Here is an 18535-nt window from a genome sequence, read left to right as displayed (position 1 = left end):
TGCAAGTAGTAAAAAGGAGAGCACGAAGGATGCAGGAGTAATAATGATGGTATACACATATGTACTGCATACACACACACGCTCATGGTTATGAATTATGTGCTATGTTTCTGCAAATCATCAAGTTATAAGAGAGGTATCATTGTTAGAAAGATGTTTGACTTGGCCAAGTATGGCATTTTTGATCTGGTGCTCTCGTGCAAATCTTAGATGGTGACATCTCTGTTATCCAAGAAATTACTGTCTAAGGTTTTCAAGATAAAGCACAGAACTCTTTGTTATAACATAGAATCTGTGTAAATTGGGACGTAGAAGCACATATTATGTTTATTGTATGTAACTCACCAGAATAAAAGTGTCAATGAAATGTAGAAATATCTGGCTGTATGAATATGTACATGCAGATGAGTGCATTTATGCATTTACATCTGGTGTTTATTGCACTTATTAAATAACTGTTCCATTTTTACCATTTTTTTCTTCCAAAAGCAAGTGTATTTCAAATTCTTATTAAATAAAAAACATGCTGAGATCCACCCAGTTTTAACAATGGGTGAACATATACATTGGTTGCCTTGAGTTCAGTATAAGAATACCATTAATCACAATTCTGAATTAGGAGTCTTTTCCAAATCGGAACCATTTTCAAATGTTAATAAAAACAAGCTTGTTCCTTTTAAGTTAGTATCCTCAGAACATCTCTTCTTCTTAGACAATTTGTCTATTCTCTAAAACAGCCTTTTCTTTTCTTTTTCCAATTTGATTGCAGGTTCTGATTGAGAGTCAGCAGATGAGGAAGGAAGCTGATAATTCTGGTCCATTGACTGAATTAGAGCACTGGAAATGTATGTCTGCTAAATTTAATTCCATTATTGAGCAGATCAAAGGATCAGATTGCCGAACTGTCATTAATATTCTGAATATTGGACATTCTAACTTACTAAAGGTAATTTCTTTTTTCCTTTTTAGTAGACAAACCTTGCGATATTTATTTTTATATATATTTGAGAGATTTTTTCTGAGGAGAATCAGGGAAAATTTAGATATGTTGCTAGTGTGCTTGATGTAGTGAGAGAAGAAATTATAGATGCTGGCCAAAAAATAAAAAAATAAAAAAAATCCTAGTTGTAATCAACTTGCATTACTTGTTTTGATGGTGCTTCTAAAAAACAGTTTTCCAAGGTTTGCTTCAAAGCACATCAGTGCAAGTTAAAAAAAAATAGTTCATTCTCTATGAAGTCTTTTCACAGTAAAGTTTTCTGTCTAGATGTGGCAAGAGCTAGATGCCAGAATCACAGATGCTGCAAATGAATCGAAAGATAACGTGAAATATTTATGCACGCTTGAAAAAGTTTGCCAGCCTCTTTATGACTATGAGATTGTAAGTATACCTTTCGTTATTTGCTAAGTAAAGTTCAGTTATTTATTCAAAATGTCCATTAAAAATTTCAGGGTAAAAGGAATCTTCTTTGTATTTGTTTACATGTATTGATTATTTTTTTTTTTTTGGTTGAAACATCTGTCTAGCTAAACTTATAACTAAAGTAAAACATTATTTTATTAGAAATATATTTATAAATATGTTTTATCATTAAACAAATACGTGTGATTGCCTGTCTTCTGCCAATATTATTTTAAAATAAGCCCAAAATACTGATTTACAGTGCAAGAATCTCAAAAAGTAGTTCAGTGAAAATTCCATATGCCAATTAATATTACACAAATGCAACCAACATGCCAGAATTTCAGTTATATAAAAAATAATGGAAACCTACTGAGGCCCTAAATGCTTCTTGCAGGGTAAAATAATATTTTGATACTGAAAATTTTGTTAGCTGCTTCTATTTGTAGAAATTTCAGCTAGACAGTACTTAAATGTTAGGTTGTTTGTGTTGTGCTAATTAAGTAAAAGATATTAAGTTTAATTTTTACCATTAATTATTATAACAAGTACATATTTGTAAGAGCTGCTGCAGGATAAGGTGGAAGGAAGAAGTAGCCTAGGAATGAGGTGTTTCTTCTGTTCTTTTTTACGAGTCCTCTCTGTTTTGATCCTACATGATTCCTGTCTTCCACCAGAAACTGTTGCATATTTTTCTTAAGTTGTGGCAGCTCAGTATCCTAATTTAAGTTTTAACTGAGGGGAAGCAAAAACAAACAGCAACCCCACCAAACAAACACAAAAACAAAACAATGGAAGTGTGGAACGGCAGAAAAGAAAACTAAGCAGCTTATCCTCAGTCCTTCAGTCTATCGCTAGAGGGTGCCAGGTACCAGGGAATAAACGACATAGTCACGTGTATATCAGACTTAAACTGTTTCGTAGGAGTTACTAAGATAACCTAACATAAATACATTTGTGAGTCGGGCCCATTAAATAACTTGTTAGTTTACTAACATGAGAGAATTATCTTCGTTCTTTATTTAATCAGAAACACTTTGCATAAATCTGAACTTCTATTCTCTCCCTACCGTGGGGATGGCTTAGTGAGGAGCTTAGTGCTGCTTAGCTGGTTGCTGGGTTAAATCACAACAGTTGAACACTACTTTTAAATTGCTTTTTTGGGTTATTTTTTTCAGTGTCCCTATACTATTGAATTTCATATCTCCATGAAGGAAGTACAAATAATTTGCTGCTAGCTGTGACTCATGAGTAAAGAATGTTATAGACATCAAATAAATAAATATTTTTCTCATTAAGTAGATAGTATTCCTTCAGTGGTCATATATGTTTTGCATGCTTCCCATGCTTATAGTTAAGTAACTTTTTTCTAGCAGAACCCTTTTACTAGTGATTAGTTGACAAAGGAGAAAGTCTTATCTTGTAACCTTCCCTAGAAGACAGTGTCACGTGATATGACCTGTGTCACGTTTGTAAGAGCAGCCTTCCTTTCCCTTTTTGATATTTGCTAAGTAATTACTATTTTTTGACAGGATATTATTTAAGAATAGATTTCTCTTTTGCCTTTTTTTTTTTTTTCTTTGAACAAAGTATTTTGGAAGTGGTTCAGTGTGAACAGCAGTAATGTGGTCACTTAGTTTTAATGGTATGAACAGTGATTTTGTGAAATGTGTATAGGATTTTGATCTTTTATATGACTAACACTCATTAATAAAATTAATACTGTGACAATTACGACTTTTGTGAAATCTCTGAATAAAATATTTTATGCAATGATTATTTTTCCAATGTAAGTGTGTAGAATACATTTAACAGCTGTACTTGAAGAAAAACAAAAGCATTAATCATGAACAACCAGTGTCAGCTGCCAGAAGAATACTTTCTTTTGTGCCAAAAAATGCAACCTGTACTTCTGGATTTCAGTGTTCAGTTATGGGCATCAAAATAACATTAAAAATATTCATATGAATCTCTTTATCTGACCAAATAATCTGAGAGTTTTATTGTGTATTAGTTGAGATTCCTCTGAAAATGTGTCGAGTGTGATTAGGTTTTTTGACAAGAAACTTTTTCGTATGATTCAGTGACATTTTAAAGATTGCTTAATGTGATTTAGGCAAAAATTTAATTTAGATATCAATGGAATAAAAATAGATTTGCTAGCAGTAGAAAATAAAGTTTTTCTCAAAACTCTGCTTTAAGGTGTCAATGAGAAATGGAATACCAAACTTGATAAATGCTATCCGAATGATTCACAGTGTTTCAAGATATTACAATACATCTGAAAGAATGACATCTTTGTTTATAAAGGTAAATATATTAAGCTTAATAATGTTCAGTGTAAAAACCATGAGGTTTTTTTTCCCCTGAAAAATATGAGATATTTAATTTTGTTTAAATCAGAAGGACAGTTGTTAAAAATTGGTGAGAAATAGTGGGTGTATGTAAGGGAAAGGAAGGGGAGCCTTTTGATCAAGAGCAGTTTGAATTCAGAGTAGAAACATCTTTTGGAATGAACTTTATTACCCTTGGTTCAGCAAAACTGAATTTTTCCTCTTAATAATTGTCAGGATCTGAATTAATCTCATCTGTTACTTGCTAAATGAAAATGAGAAGTTAATGCTTCATCTGTGATGTTGTATCGCTGCTTAAAGTTCTTAAAGGGTTAAATCTATAGGTCTTACATTTTCACCTTGAGATGACTGTTTTTACAATGTAAAACTTTTGCTGCGGTTTTCCAATTTCATTGCTTAATTGGACAGTGCTGGTAAAGATATACAAGTATGAGTTGTAAGGTATGAATTAGGTAGAATACAAAAGTTAATTTCTGTGGGAATGAACTGTAGAACAAGAAGAAAGTATTTGCTTTTGCAGGGGGTAAATTTATTCTCTCCCTTGGGGAGACATGATTGTGTCTCTCGGTATATCAGATGTCACCTAATTTCCAAGTTCACTGTGAATTTGCTGTCACTAAGAGCTTTGAAAACAGCTGAAAACATCTGGGCAATTCTCATAACTCAGCTGAGCATTCATCTAGCTTTTTTATTTGTGTACTTCTTGAAGAAATTGGAATGCTAGTGAGATTTGAACCCTCTCCTCATGTCTATAATTGGTAAGACCTTTGGCCCTCTGGCAGCCTATTTCTTTTGTTGCCAGGAAGTGTGGTTTTTCTGTTAGCTATTGCTTCCAGTAAGCATGTGGGAGACATTGATAGTGGACCTCAATACATAACTTTCTTTCTTTAAAAAAAAACAAAACCAAAAACAACCCAGGATATAATATAGACTTTTCAATTTGATTTGAACTAGAAGATTAAGAAAGCCTTTTCTGAGGCTATCTCTGTCTATTACTTGAGCTGTTTTCTATACTTCAGTTGTTAGATATGGATTATGGAACACCATTTATATTTGGCTGGTCAATAATTGGTTTTTAGATTTTTGTGTATTGACACTTGTTAGTGTCTATTAATGATCTAAGGGATTGAGTGTTTCACTACGGAGGCTAGTTTCCAGCCAAACTGGTTATGTGAAGCTATGAAACAACAAGGAGAAATTCTATTCCAATCTAAACTTTTTTCATCAAAGCTCAAGTGTTCATCCCTTACTGAATGCTTCCATTTAAAGATCATCAGAGGGGATACTGGAGATCCTGCCTATAGCCTTAGCTCTTATTGTGTAAGTGAAGAATAATTAGGATGAAAATTACTTTGTTACTGAATTGTCTTTGTTCGTGTGTTTAGTGACATTCTGGTTTTATGCATATATATTGCTATTCTTATGAATTCCATGTACATAACTTCTTCGAACTTGAGTATGCTTCTGGGGACATTTTAAGACATTCTATAAAGCGTTTTTCTTTTATGCTGCATATATTATTTTGCCATTATTATTCCCACAAGTAAAATTCATTCAAACTCTGATAGTACTAATACACACAAGTGGGAATTTTTACAGATTCTGTGAAAAAGGCAAATTTTCTTCTGAGCTTGAAACCTTATTGTTTCATTTGTCTACAATAGGTTACAAATCAAATGGTTGCGACATGTAGAGCATACATTACTGACGGTGGCTTGTCTCATGTATGGGACCAAGAGACACCAATAATTATTGAAAAAATTAAGGTTTGTATTTTGGTATGTCTGTTATTTTACTGTTAAACCTATTGATTACCTTTTGATGTGCACGAGAAAGTTCATATCAATATGTATCAAGTACTTTACCCCTCTGCTAATTTATTTCATGCTGCTTTGATTGTTTTCTCATTTCTTATCCCACTAGCATTTGTTGAAATTAGAATGGCTTCATTTTCATCAGCTTTTTCTGTCACTGACCTTGGAATTGGCATCTTCACCGTATCTGTGAACAAAAAATCTTATGATCCTGCGTAATCCATGTTCCCTGCTGACAGTCTCTGATATGGTGCCATCTTCCTCTGCAATAGGAAACTGCATTTGAATAAGCTTCCCTCTGTTACAGTAACTCCTTCCAATTTCAGACTTCCTTGGCCATGAAGGTTCAATGGTAATAGAGTTTTCATCTTCCTCAGGTGATGGTGGCATAGTAAGACCAAATTAAGCACATTCAGTGTGCCATGACAAAATACTTTTAGCTGATTTGCATTATAGATTCTATTTCCACCTTCTCCTTTAACAGACCTCAGCTATTGACTTCCTACCTTACCCAGAAATGCATATGTATTCGCTTTATATGGCAAAGTTTTGGTTAGTTTCAAGAGGATTAAGGAGTGGCTGCAGTGAGAAGACACCAGAAGCTACCCCATCTTGGATAGAGCCAATTTCAGCTGACCTGCTAGCTAAACCTGAGCCAATGAGTGATTCTGGTTGTGCCTCTGATATTGGTGATATTTAAGAAAGGATAACAAAAATGCTGTGCAACAGGTATGAGAGAGGGAGGAGATAGGAAAAAATGAGAGAAATAGCTCTGCAGGCACCAAGGCCAGAAGGTGAGAGAGGAGATGCTCCAGGTACCAGTAGAGACTACTGACTGTAGTCAGTGGAAAAGATTCTGGTGACAGAGCTGGTCTCCCTGCAGCCCGTGGAGGACGATAGTGGAGAAGGTGGTTGTTGCCCAAAAAAAGCTGCTGCCCATGGAGACCCTGTGCAGGTTTTCCTGAACTCTGTAGAAAGGTCCCATGCTGAAGAGTTCTTGAACTGCAGCCAGTGGGAAGTCCACACTGGATCAGTTTGTGAAGGACTGCATCACATGGAAGAGCCTCCATGGTGGAGGAGTAGAGGAAGAGCACAAGGAGGAAGGAGCAAACAAGACAAATTATTATAAGCAGACCACTGCGGACCAAATGGACTCCATCTCCCTGTGCTGTTTGATGGAGAGTGGGTAGAACAAGTAAAATTGAAATTGAGCCAGGAAAGAAGAGGCGTAGGAGAATTTTTTTATTATTTTTTTTTAAGTTTGCTTTTACTTCTCATTGTTCTTCTCCATTACTAGTTGGCAATAAATTAATGTTACTGTCCTCTAAACCACTCTTTATTTTTCATATCACCTAAAGCTTTCCTGATGTATTTTTGATGACTCATTTCCCATTGTTGTGTCTTTCACTGGACTGTACAGCTGTATGATTATACACTGCAAATACTTGCTAGAAATACTAAAATAAAACAGTTGTATGTAAGCCATTACTGCATGGTGACTGAAACTAGATTTAGTGATAACTAACCACTTTGGAATAACAGTGGATTTTGATTCTCTTATTTCTTACATATGAGTGTAGCTCAAAGAACATGATACTTATTTCTTCCCTTTTTAGGACTGCATTTTCCTACTGAAAGAGTATCAAAGATGCTTTCAGGAAACAAAGCAAGAAATTTTGGAAAATTTAGGAGAAAAATCATTTGAAGTATCTGAAATGTACATTTTTGGGAAATCTGAAGCTTTTTGTAGGAGATTAGAAAAAGTGAGTAAATTATGTGTTTTTATTGTCAGTGCAAAAGTAGGGCTCCTCCAGAGAACAGTTGACAAGGCAAACCTAACTTTACATGCTCTTAATAGAAGTGTGGAAGAGTTTTTAACTTTTCTTTTGAGAGAAGTTTGACACTTGCATAAAGTAAGCTAAACATTTTAGGCAATTACCTTGCAATGTTCTACCGAGTTTGTCAATTTTTCTGTGTTAACTAGGTGAATTATCTCCATTAATCTAGATGTACATTGCTATTTTTGAAGGTTTAGAGTAACATGATGAATACCAAGCTTTTATTATGTGAATAGTGACCTAAGTCATTAAAAACTGTTGTTAATGCTGAGCACAGTTCTTCAGATGATTCTGTTGTTTGCTGTAATCTTAACGTTTATCTTGCTAACCTAATAAAAGGACTTTATCATCTGTGGGGTTTGCATGGAACAGATGACAGGTGTTTCTAGATGCAGAATAAAGTGATACAAGTAATAAGAGAATAGTGGGGTAAGGAAGGCAGGAATTATGTGATTCATTGTTGTTTTTCCTTATCATGCAGTATGCATATTGCATTCTATATAGTGTTCTTTATGCAGTGAAACCTCTTCATATCATCACTCTGTATACGTCATGTTTGAAATCTATATGACTCTACTTAACCTAACAGTCAAACGTGGGGAAAAAAAAAAAAAAAAAAAAAAACACCAAAAACCTTTCCCAACAAGAAAAACAAATATGGATTTACGTTACTTTGAGTTATGGTAATAACTGATGTTGAAAATGGAGTTAACTGTGCTCTGTTGAAGATATTTTTCTTAGAAGCTCAGAAACAAAGCATTTCTGAATTCGCTAGTTAGAGAGGGCTAGCTATCATTTTGATTATTTCCCTCAGGTTTTAGTTAATAGAGGAAGTAAACAAAGTATTTATTATGACCATGATTATAACCTTTATGTTTCAGATTACAGAGATGATAAATGTAGTGCAAACCTTTCGTGCACTGAGTATGTCTACCATTGAAGGTATAGATATTATGGCAATAAAATTCAAAAATATCTACCAAAGTGTTCAAAAGAAACAATACGACATCCTTGATCCAAGAAAAACGGATTTTGATGTGGATTTTGTGGACTTCATGGCAAAAATTGAAGGTTTAGAGGTAAACAGTATTGCAATTTATGACTTAATTCATGGAGGATTTCATCACTACTGTCTGAATAGTACTACATTAAGTCATTATCAGACATCAAAATATTACAATATGACTAGAAAAACTGTACTAAATTATATGTCTCTTAGGTACAAATACAAACATTTATGCGAACTTGTTTTGGAAGAATTTTGTCTTCACAACATGCACTCCAGTTACTTCAAAGGTATTGGCAAATATGTTTTAAAATATTTCAAAGCAACATTAAACTACTGATTAGCTCAATTTAAATAGCATGATTAATTTTGTAACAAAGGATCTAATAAATTTTTTTTTCATTATTGCTGTTAAAAGTCATTTACGAGAAAGTTGTATTTTAGCTTTCTAATACAAATCAATATATACTTCTGTTTCTTCATATCGTTGCAATGTCTTTTGCATGTACAAGTTAATAAAACAAAACAAAGGAAAATGTACGTAGATAAGTAAAGCTAGAGCAGAAATTTTCGTGTTGCTTGAACTTGACCAGAACAACAGCCAAAAAATTACACTGGCTGAGAAACAATTCCTACCTCTGCACTTCTTTCATTTTACTTAATATTTATGTATCTCAAAATGGAAAGAAGAAAAAAAAGAAGAAAATAGTGTTTTATAAATATAATTTTAGAAACTTGTTTTTAATACAGATTTCAGAATCTGAGAATGCCATGCCTTCAAGAAGAAGTAACATATACAGTTGCTTGTATTCTTCAACATTATGTAGCAGAACTTGATGTTATTAAAAAGGTACTTTATTTCTTTGCAGTAAATTTCAAATATTTTAAAATAAGAACGAATACTTTACTATGCATAATTTGTATTTACTCTTTCTATTTCAATAACTGACTTTCAGTACTTAACCAGCAAGACTTCTTTTTTTCTATTACAGAAAAGAGCCCTGAGTACATAGGAAAATATGATAGATACATTGCTTTTCCTAGCAAATGTATCATAACACAAATTCAAATTTTGAAGCAAAACCTTTGCTTTTATTACTTCAATTATATATGTACTGACAAGTGCACATCTGAGCATACCTTTTATTTTGCTATGAGTCCTCTTAAGTTAATTCTCGTTTATCTATGTGTATTATCTGATGCTATGATAGTGTAACTAGTTACAAAATGTGGGTAAATCATATTTTGTAATTTTGCATTGCTTACGTAGTATACAATTAGTACAGAGTAAATGTGAGTTCACTCTGCAGACTTTTCGCATCATTTGATTTAAACATTTGAAGGATAATTCCTTTATCATCATTATATATGTCTGAAAAGGCAACACTTGTATCTGAACTCGATGTCCATATTCCCTTTCTACTCATCTATCATGTTTTAAGCCAGTGAATTTTTCTCTGCGCACTATCATGTCACTTCATACGAATTTAATTTGCTTGTAAGGAGATAACTGCGGTAGTGGAGGAAAAACAGTTTAACATTTCAAAAGGTTTTTTTTTTCTTTTCTTTCTAATTCATTTATCTAACGATATTGCAGATTTACCAAATTCATAAAGATGACCCCCCTCTTGCACGAAACATGCCACCTGTTGCAGGAAAGATACTGTGGGTGAGACAGCTCTTCAGGAGGATAAATGAGCCAATCAGCTATTTCCATGTAAGTTGATGTGAAGAAAAATCAAATGTTATTATAAGCAGTGACCTTACTTCAATAGAGGGACTGTACAATTTCTGGCTATGATGCAGAGACTTCTCATATGCTAGATAACATATTTATTTGTATGTGATTTGCTATTAAAAATATATTCTCCACAATAACAACTGTTGTGAATCCAAGCTGTAATGTTTGCTTGACTTGCGTCTCAACTCGCACACCAAGCTGGAAATATGCACTGATTTGTTGATGCAACTTTGTTCACCCGAAGTTGTATTACACCATTTCAGTCAGTGCTGTTTTTCCGCTTCCTTTTATATTGGCAGTCTGAGGCCCATAAAGTTGGCATACATTTTGTACTTTGATTGAATACTCACCTCTTCTGTTCTTCTAATCATGAGATTTTCTATGGAGAGTAATATCTATTCACTAAGCCTAACTAAGTAACTAGGAGTAGCTTAAGGCGTAAGTGTGGTCTGCTGGACATCCTGGAATTGTCTGGTGTGTGTATTCTGGTACCACACAAGGAATTTATTATGAGTATCCTCACAACAACTGCAGTATTGTAACTGGTAATCTGATCACAAGTTCCACTGCAGATAGTCTCTGTACTAGTCTGGGAACAAAGGACTCCATTACTTATCTATTCAACTCTACAATGTCTCTAGAACTTCATGTACAGTTGAAGGTTCGTACTGGCAAAATAATCCTTGACATTTTTAATCCTAGCAGATTTTTTGTGTCTTCCGTTGGAATAGTCAGAATCTTGCTACACTAAAATCTGTTATATTTCATGAAACTTTTGAAAGATTCTCCTACAAAGTGTCTAGGGTCTGCTGTTAAGTTCTAAGTGAGGGATTTTTTTTCTTGTTTCCTTCACATAAGAAAAATGACAGCCTAAATATATTCCAAAGAAAAGAAAACTTAAGCATCACATCAGATGTAAGACACTTTAATCAGTAAAAATCACTGATCAATGAAGAAGATTTTTAAAAAAAGAATTTTTATTTACCATTCGGTTTTAAGTAGAACTGAGCATCCATTTCACTGGAGATTACAGATGTGTAACCTTTACATATAATTACTATTAATTACTCGACTAGTTCATATTGACTTGACTGTCCTGCAAAATTGAGTCATAAGTACAATTTTTAAGAACTCTGTGATTATAATTTGTAGTAACTTAAATGAAGTATAGTCAGTAGTTAAATTGAGAAAAATTCAAATAGGGTGGATGTCTTTTGATTCGATTTTAATTTGAATTTTCCCTGTTTATAGAAAAATTCAAATATCTTGACAAGTCCAGAGGGTAAAGCAGTTGTTCGATTATACAACAGAGTTGCATATGTCTTGGTGCAATTTGAGGTAGTCTATCACAATGCGTGGATGAAGGAAATTTCAGAATTACAATATCGTAAGTAATTGAAATTGTAATTGGCTTCTTTTAATTGTTATTGAATTCTAAGTATGCAAATCAAATTATTTTCAAGTCTCTTTCACTCTTAAAATATCAAATTAATGATGATCCAATATGTTGGTCCAATAATGCAAAGTAGTATTCCTGACTATTATTTTGATCCAGTGGATTGCAGATTTGGTACACTTTCTGACAGATAACTTGAAGAAATGCACTGAAACAAATTTAACATCCACAACACTTTGTTTGTATGTTCATATTCTCTGTATATACCATTTAAGAAATCTTTATATTTCATTTCCACTGTAGTTACTTATATACTTGAGGTATCACAGTCCCTCTCAGAACAAGTATAGCTTTATGACTAGGAAAAAAATGTTTTATGATGAAGTAAGTGTTGACGTTTTAGTACATTTTTGCATGCAAATTGTAGGCACTTTGTGGCTTCAAATCTACAAAAAGATCTATAAGAATAAAATATTAATTTTGTGTAATCCCACACTTAACAGATATTTATACTTTTAATTTGAGATTTTTGAAATATTATTATCTAAGCATTTATCTTCTGAATGAACAAATTCCTATAAGATACTGAGCATCTCCTGAAAGTTTTCCATTTCTTTAAAAAATATATGTTCATAATTTTATAACTCAAACCAAGAAAAAATATGCCACAAATAATACTATCTCTGATGCTTGCTTTGTTCATGATGATATACAGTTTATATAGCGAAAACTGAATATGGTGGTGTGTTGTTTGCATATTTTCTTATCTGAAAGTCATGTAAAGCTACTTCACAAATAACCACATATATTTAATCACTCTGTAGTATTGTTAGAAATTTGTGTTTGGTAATAACTGAAACTTTTTTTTGTCTTAGAAACTGATACAGAAATGTCTTTACAGCCTTACAAGCCACAGTGCTTGTACGTCATCCTCAAACTGGAAAGTTCCTCGTTAATTTTGATCCCCAGATTCCAGAGATCGTTCGAGAGACCAAATGTATGATAAAGTTAGGTTTGGAAGTGCCAGAGCAAGCCAAAAAGATAGCAAAATTAGAAAATAACCTGAAGTCAAACAAGTTGCGTTTAGAGGTAAATTTAAAAATTGTTATTTTTACTTTGGAGAAAAACAAGTATCAGTTTTTCTAAGATTAATCATTTTAATCCTTATTATCCTTTGGTAAAAGTAAAATTTAACTATCAGGATAGATTAAAATGAATCAGCTCAAGAACTGTACTTTTTCCTTAGATCATCACTAGTGTTTAGGAATATGCAGATTTAGAAAATAATTTAGCAAATATCTTAATCTCAAGTATTTGTAAAACAAACAAAAAACCTCCAAAACCAAACAACAACAAAGCAACAACAACAAAACTTGTCTGCAGGGATGAATGTGAAAAATGGAAATGAGGTAAATCAGTGGAATGTGCAGGTGGACATAGAGGATCTCATTTTGAACACCTGTACTAACTGCTGTGTGCTATTTGATATTTATTGTACCTTGTGGTGCATTAAATGTATTCTGGTGATGAAGCAATTAAACCTATCCAAAATGCGTTCATTCTTTGAAAATCAGTAAAAAGCAGTTCAGCAGAATTGAAGTTTGGAAGATACGATGAGCCACAAAAAAATGAAGAACTTTACAGACTATCTGTGAGAGAAGTCAAGTGTCTTCTGTCTTTTTCAGTATTTACCACAGTCTTGTCTGTAAGTTTGTATCTTGGGGATTAGGTATACCATATTAAATTTTGAGTGTGTCTTCTTGCTTACTTTTTTTTTTTTTTGGTATGTGTGTATATGTATGACAAAAGACGAGAGGCTATTTTAAAAATGAGTTTACACATGGCTCTAATTATCTAAATCATGTAATAATCAGTTTCAAGAGGGTATTGCAAGTTGTGATCACTATAGTTCAAACTGTCTTTTGCTTTAGAGAAAGATCATACTTTGTGCAAACAGTCATTTTTATTACCTTACAGATATGATGTACATAGCTATGTAATGCCAGTATAAAATACTTTTTTTTTTTTTTTTCAAGAGTAGCCCCACACTGCCTTCCTTGTTGGTTTTTTTTTTTGCTTGTTTTTTTTTACTTTGATTTTTTTTTTTCCTTGATCATTTGATTACATAACAAGTTGTTTACATCATTGAAAAAAGCACTTAAAATGATCTTTTTGATACTACCCTTTCCTGATAATTTTACAGGGTCTTCTCCAATATTATGAAGATTTATGTCAAGATACACGAACCATTTTTGTAAGTCTAATGGCACCAAAAATGCAAAAGGTTGGTATCACTAAATGCACTTCAGGACACTTCAGAGAAATTTAGAGTAACGTAATAATAGTTTACAATTTAAAAGTATTTAGAGTGATCCGTAAGTCGAATACTTATGAATTTCGCTAAAACTTTCAAGACCAAAAATTTGCTCTTTTTATCCCTCGGAGAATAATGCTCAAATAATATGTATTACAGTAGAATAATCTCAATGTCTTTGAGATATAAACCTAATAGAACAAAGGATGCAGACTTTGTGGGTGTATTTGTCTATGCGAGTCTGTCTTTGGCATGGAGATACATTATCACTTCTTTCAATTCATGGATTTTCATATATTTCATTTAGCTGAAATACTAAATGTTGTGGTCTTTGGAGATAATTACTAGCCTTGTGAATTGAGTCATTCAATTCACTGATGCAGAAAAATTGAATCCGTGGTAAATATGATTATACTGTGGAAGGAATCATATACCTACGTATGTATTTAAGGGAAAACTATTGGGAAAAGAGAATGACCAGTACTGTACAAACAACAGAAGACAAAAATGTTTTTTGGAGACAGAAGTCTTCACTGCTTACAAAGGTGGGAAGAAAGAACTAATCCAAAACTGAAATGAGCAAGTCTAAACTTTTTTAGATGGGCTAAGTTGGTTATGAATAATAGCATCATCCCCACATTGTGGAGTTAAATACTTTGCACAAAAGCACTAAAAGTCTATCACTCAAATGCATTTGGGTGATAGAAATAGCTTAATTTGCAGATAGCTGTGTGTCTGTATGAGTTGAACTATGTTTTCAGTCTGTGATCTTGATTAACAAAAAGAAGCATCAGAATGGAATGTGTAGAGTCCCGCTTCATAAATGTCAAGCTGAAAGAGCAGGCATGATAGATAACTATTCAAAATTGACCATGAGTGAAATGAACTCCAAATTTCTCAGTAATATAAACAAAACAAAATTTCTGTCACTTCAGAGATGATGGAGATGGCAAAGTTGTAAATTGTGGTGGCTTTATACCACGGCATCAATGAGAAGTTTTGGAATAATAAGCAAAAGTTTCAGGAGAGCTGTATGGAAGAGGCTGAAAAGATTGGTTTTTTCAAGGCTTGGAGATCATATAGAACTTCCTTTTCCTCAGAGTTTCATCTCCATAGAGGTTCCAGGATAAAAATAAAGGACCTTCATGTATATCAGTGACAGGAAAAGAAACTGATGTCAGCTGTGTGCTGAACATCTTGGAGGTGACAAGTACAGAAGAAGTAGACCATAGGAAACCAAGAATTTAGTAAGAGAAATGATAAGGAAGAGAAATGTGGTAGTGTTTTTTTGTTTTTTTGTTTGTTTTTGTTTTGTTTTTTAAATATCAAAGAGTACATAATAAAAGGTTTGAAAACTGGCTCAGCCCTGCTACCCAGGATGACAAACTGCATTTTGGGATGCATTAAACACATAGCCAGCTAATCAAAAGAGATAATTTTCCTGCTATGTTTAATGTTGGTGTGGCCTCACCTTGAATATTGTGTGAAGTTCTGGGCTCCACGATATAAAATGATATTAAGGCAATTGGAAATGTTTAGAGGAGGGGAACAAAACTGGTAAAAGCTCTGGAAGGCTTGTCGATGAGATGAGACTGATGATACTTATTTTGTTTAGTTTGGAGAAAAGGAGTTTGAAGCGCATGGCAGTGGCACAAAGCTGTGCCAAAAGAGATTCAGACTGGACATTAGGAAACTTGTGTTTACCGAAAGTGTGGCTGAACTCTGGAATAGCTTCCTAGAGAGGTGATTCATGACCCATGTCTGTCAGTGTTCAAGAGGCGTTTGGACAGTGTGTTCATTAATATGCTATAACTTTTCATTAGCCTAAAGAGGTCAGGTGGTTGGACTAGATGAACTTCCAAGGTCCATTCTAACTGAACTATTCTATATTTTTCTAAAGTTTGGAGTGAAAAACAAAATTCTAAATGGCAAGAATGCAAGATGTCTTTAGATAGGTGTAAGGTTGGAAAGCAAATAATCATGGCCCTCAGGGGGACTTCAACCACCTTGATACCTGTTGGAAGTAGAACACAGCAGATCACCAACAATCAAAGTGGTTCCTGGTACAGGAACCAGTGAGGAAAGGTACTATGCTAAACCTTGTCCTCACCAACTAGGAAGGGCTGATGAGTAAGATGAAACTCAAGGACAGCCTTGGCAACAATAGCCATGAAATAGTGGATTTGAAGATTCTTAAGGCATCCAAGAGGGTGTGCAGCAAGTTTGCTGCTCTGGACTTCAGGAGAACAGACTTTGATTGACCTCTTCATGGAAATGCTTGGCAGTGATAAAGCCCTGAAGGGAAGAGGGGTCCAAGAAAGCTGGTCAGTATTAAAGGACCATCTCCTCCAAGCTCAGAAACAATGCACCCCAAGAAATAGGAAGGCAGACAAGGATGCCAGGGGATCTCTGTGGATAAACAAAGAGCTCCTGAACTTATTTTGGTGGGGGGAAAAAAAAAAAAAAAAAGACTATAGGAAACGGGAATGGGTTACCTGGGAGGACTATAAAGAAGTTGTCTGAGCAGCCAGAGATCAGGTTAGGAAAGCTAAAACCCATACAGCGTTAAATCTATCCAGGGAAATAAAGAAGAACAAGAAGAAATTATTCTACAGGTATATCTGTGATCAAAGGAAGGCCAGGGAGGATGTGAGCCATCTCCAGAAGGAAACTGGAGACCTGGTTGCGAGTGCCATGGAGAAAGCTGAGGTACTCAATGACTTCTTTGCCTGTGTCTTCACTGGCAAGGGCTCTAGCCAAACTACCAAAGTTGTGGAAAGCAAAGGTAAGAATTGGGAAGGTATGCCCACTGTAAGTGAAGATCAGGTTTGAGACAATCTAAAGAACCTGAAGGTACACAGATCCACAGGAGCCCATGTGATCCTTCCACAGTTTCTGAAGGAACTGGCAGATTAAGTTGTGAAGCTACTATCCATCATATTTGAAAGGTCATGGTAGTCTTGTGAAGTTCCCACTGACTGGAAAAGTAGAAACATTAATCCCATTTTCAAGATGGGAAAAAGATAAAAAAAAATACAGATTTATTTTTTTTTTTAACTTGTGACAGCCACTAAAAGATCCTATCCAGGAGAACAGAAAGAGGAAGATCTTTGCTAGGCATGTACATTTAACAGTTGTGAACAGAGGCTGTAGTATGTGCTACCCTTCTCCCATTGAAAATTTGTAAGCTTTCTACAAAACTTATACAGCTCTTCACTTCATCAGTGACATTAGTGATCCTAATAATAATGGTATTTGTTTTATATTTCTCATTTTTAAAATAACCCATTAAATATGTTTTTATGCTTAGATGGAAGCTGTACTGAGGCAAGGACTTACTATGTTGACTTGGTCATCAGTGACACTGGATAGTTTTCTTCAAGAAGCTGATGAAGTTCTGTGTATGTTTAAACAGTTTTTGAAAAAGGTATGCTTTAATCACTACCTGATTGAAATACTGTTTTAGAGAAATTATTCCAAGTAGACTGCTCTTCATATTGCATATTAATATAGGCTTACCACTTGAAACATTGTAATTTTGTTTGCTTTTAAAAGTATGTTTTGTGGGTTGTTGTTTTTTTTTTTTTTTTTTTGGAAAATGATGAACTCAATGATTCTCTCCCACAATTACTCTCACATGCATGATCTTTGCTTCTGTTCTTTCAGTACAATGTATTTCCACCTGTTGTCTTCAAATTCTGACTGTTATGCTAATTTTAAAATACTTTTTTTTTTGAGCACTGCATGAGTGCAGTTGCAGAAAAGACACCTCTATGCAAAGGCTGACCAGTGGAGAAACAGTAGTGTTAACAGCATTCACAGTAGGCATGCTATGAAACTGTCTTGTGCAGTTCACAAGATATTGGAAGGAAGCATACTTTCCCTTTACATTTCTCTGTATGATGAATCTATGTTTTTTTTCCCTTAGTGACTGACAAACAATTTTTAATTTCTTCTAACATACTTGAAGACCTGTATTAATGCTTCTCCTACTTGGTGTTTAGATCATATTTCTGGCTTAGCTGGTGAACTGTATGACTATGATATCTCTTAGTAGTATCGCAAATTGTATTTTCTGTTATACAAGATTGCTAGTTTGGGAATGTTGTGTTCCTCTTTAAGTCTAGTACAGGTAACATAGTGGAAAAGACTTCTCTTTTATTATAGCAGAATAAAATAAATTTAAAGAAGTTACTCTGAAGTGCTGGGGCCATGTTTTGATAAGGTTATCTAGGCATAGGAGGTAGTTCTTTCTGGTGTTGCTCGTTCATCTCCTCTCCGAGACTTATCAGCTGAAAAAACTAGCAACAGAAAATCATTCAGAAATTAATGCTGTTGTGGTGTAGAAGTAATCTCAAGATGAATTTCAAAATATAATGCTAATGACCAGAAATCTGTGAATAAACAGATGAAAGCACCAGATTACTCTAAAGATTTCACTCTCTTCAGCATTTGTATGTCTCAGTTTTCCAACATGGAACATTCCCACCATTCCTAGACAGATGCATATAAATTACAAGATGTTGTTTTTAGTAAGCTGTCTATAACAAAACTGTGCAGAGTAATAATTTTTTTTAAAGTTGTTTTATCATACTGTACAAGACGTAAATATATACGCTTTTACCAATCCAGTTATTATTTCCAGTATTATATCCATTCTTTCATTGATC

At 34.0% G+C, this 18535-nt stretch overlaps 1 protein-coding gene across 1 annotated transcript in view; it reads left to right on the top strand.

The window, feature by feature from the left end:
• DNAH8 (dynein axonemal heavy chain 8) overlaps window positions 1–18535 on the top strand; it is a 121212-nt gene that overhangs the window by 7542 nt on the left and 95135 nt on the right. The window contains exons 8-20 of the mRNA XM_010706919.3: window positions 770–946; window positions 1268–1381; window positions 3605–3712; window positions 5421–5522; window positions 7187–7333; window positions 8290–8487; window positions 8628–8704; window positions 9165–9264; window positions 10012–10131; window positions 11407–11542; window positions 12453–12640; window positions 13755–13835; window positions 17176–17292. Of these exons, the coding sequence (XP_010705221.2) occupies window positions 770–946; window positions 1268–1381; window positions 3605–3712; window positions 5421–5522; window positions 7187–7333; window positions 8290–8487; window positions 8628–8704; window positions 9165–9264; window positions 10012–10131; window positions 11407–11542; window positions 12453–12640; window positions 13755–13835; window positions 17176–17292 (1665 nt within the window). The remainder of the gene's footprint in view (window positions 1–769; window positions 947–1267; window positions 1382–3604; window positions 3713–5420; window positions 5523–7186; window positions 7334–8289; window positions 8488–8627; window positions 8705–9164; window positions 9265–10011; window positions 10132–11406; window positions 11543–12452; window positions 12641–13754; window positions 13836–17175; window positions 17293–18535) is intronic.

This window comes from Meleagris gallopavo, chromosome 2 (assembly GCF_905368555.1).
Source record: "Meleagris gallopavo chromosome 2, MGAL_WU_HG_1.1, whole genome shotgun sequence".
In the NCBI taxonomy this organism is placed as follows: domain Eukaryota; kingdom Metazoa; phylum Chordata; class Aves; order Galliformes; family Phasianidae; genus Meleagris; species Meleagris gallopavo.
Note: the sequence above shows the minus strand (reverse complement) of the source record. Positions and strands in the feature narration are given on the sequence as shown.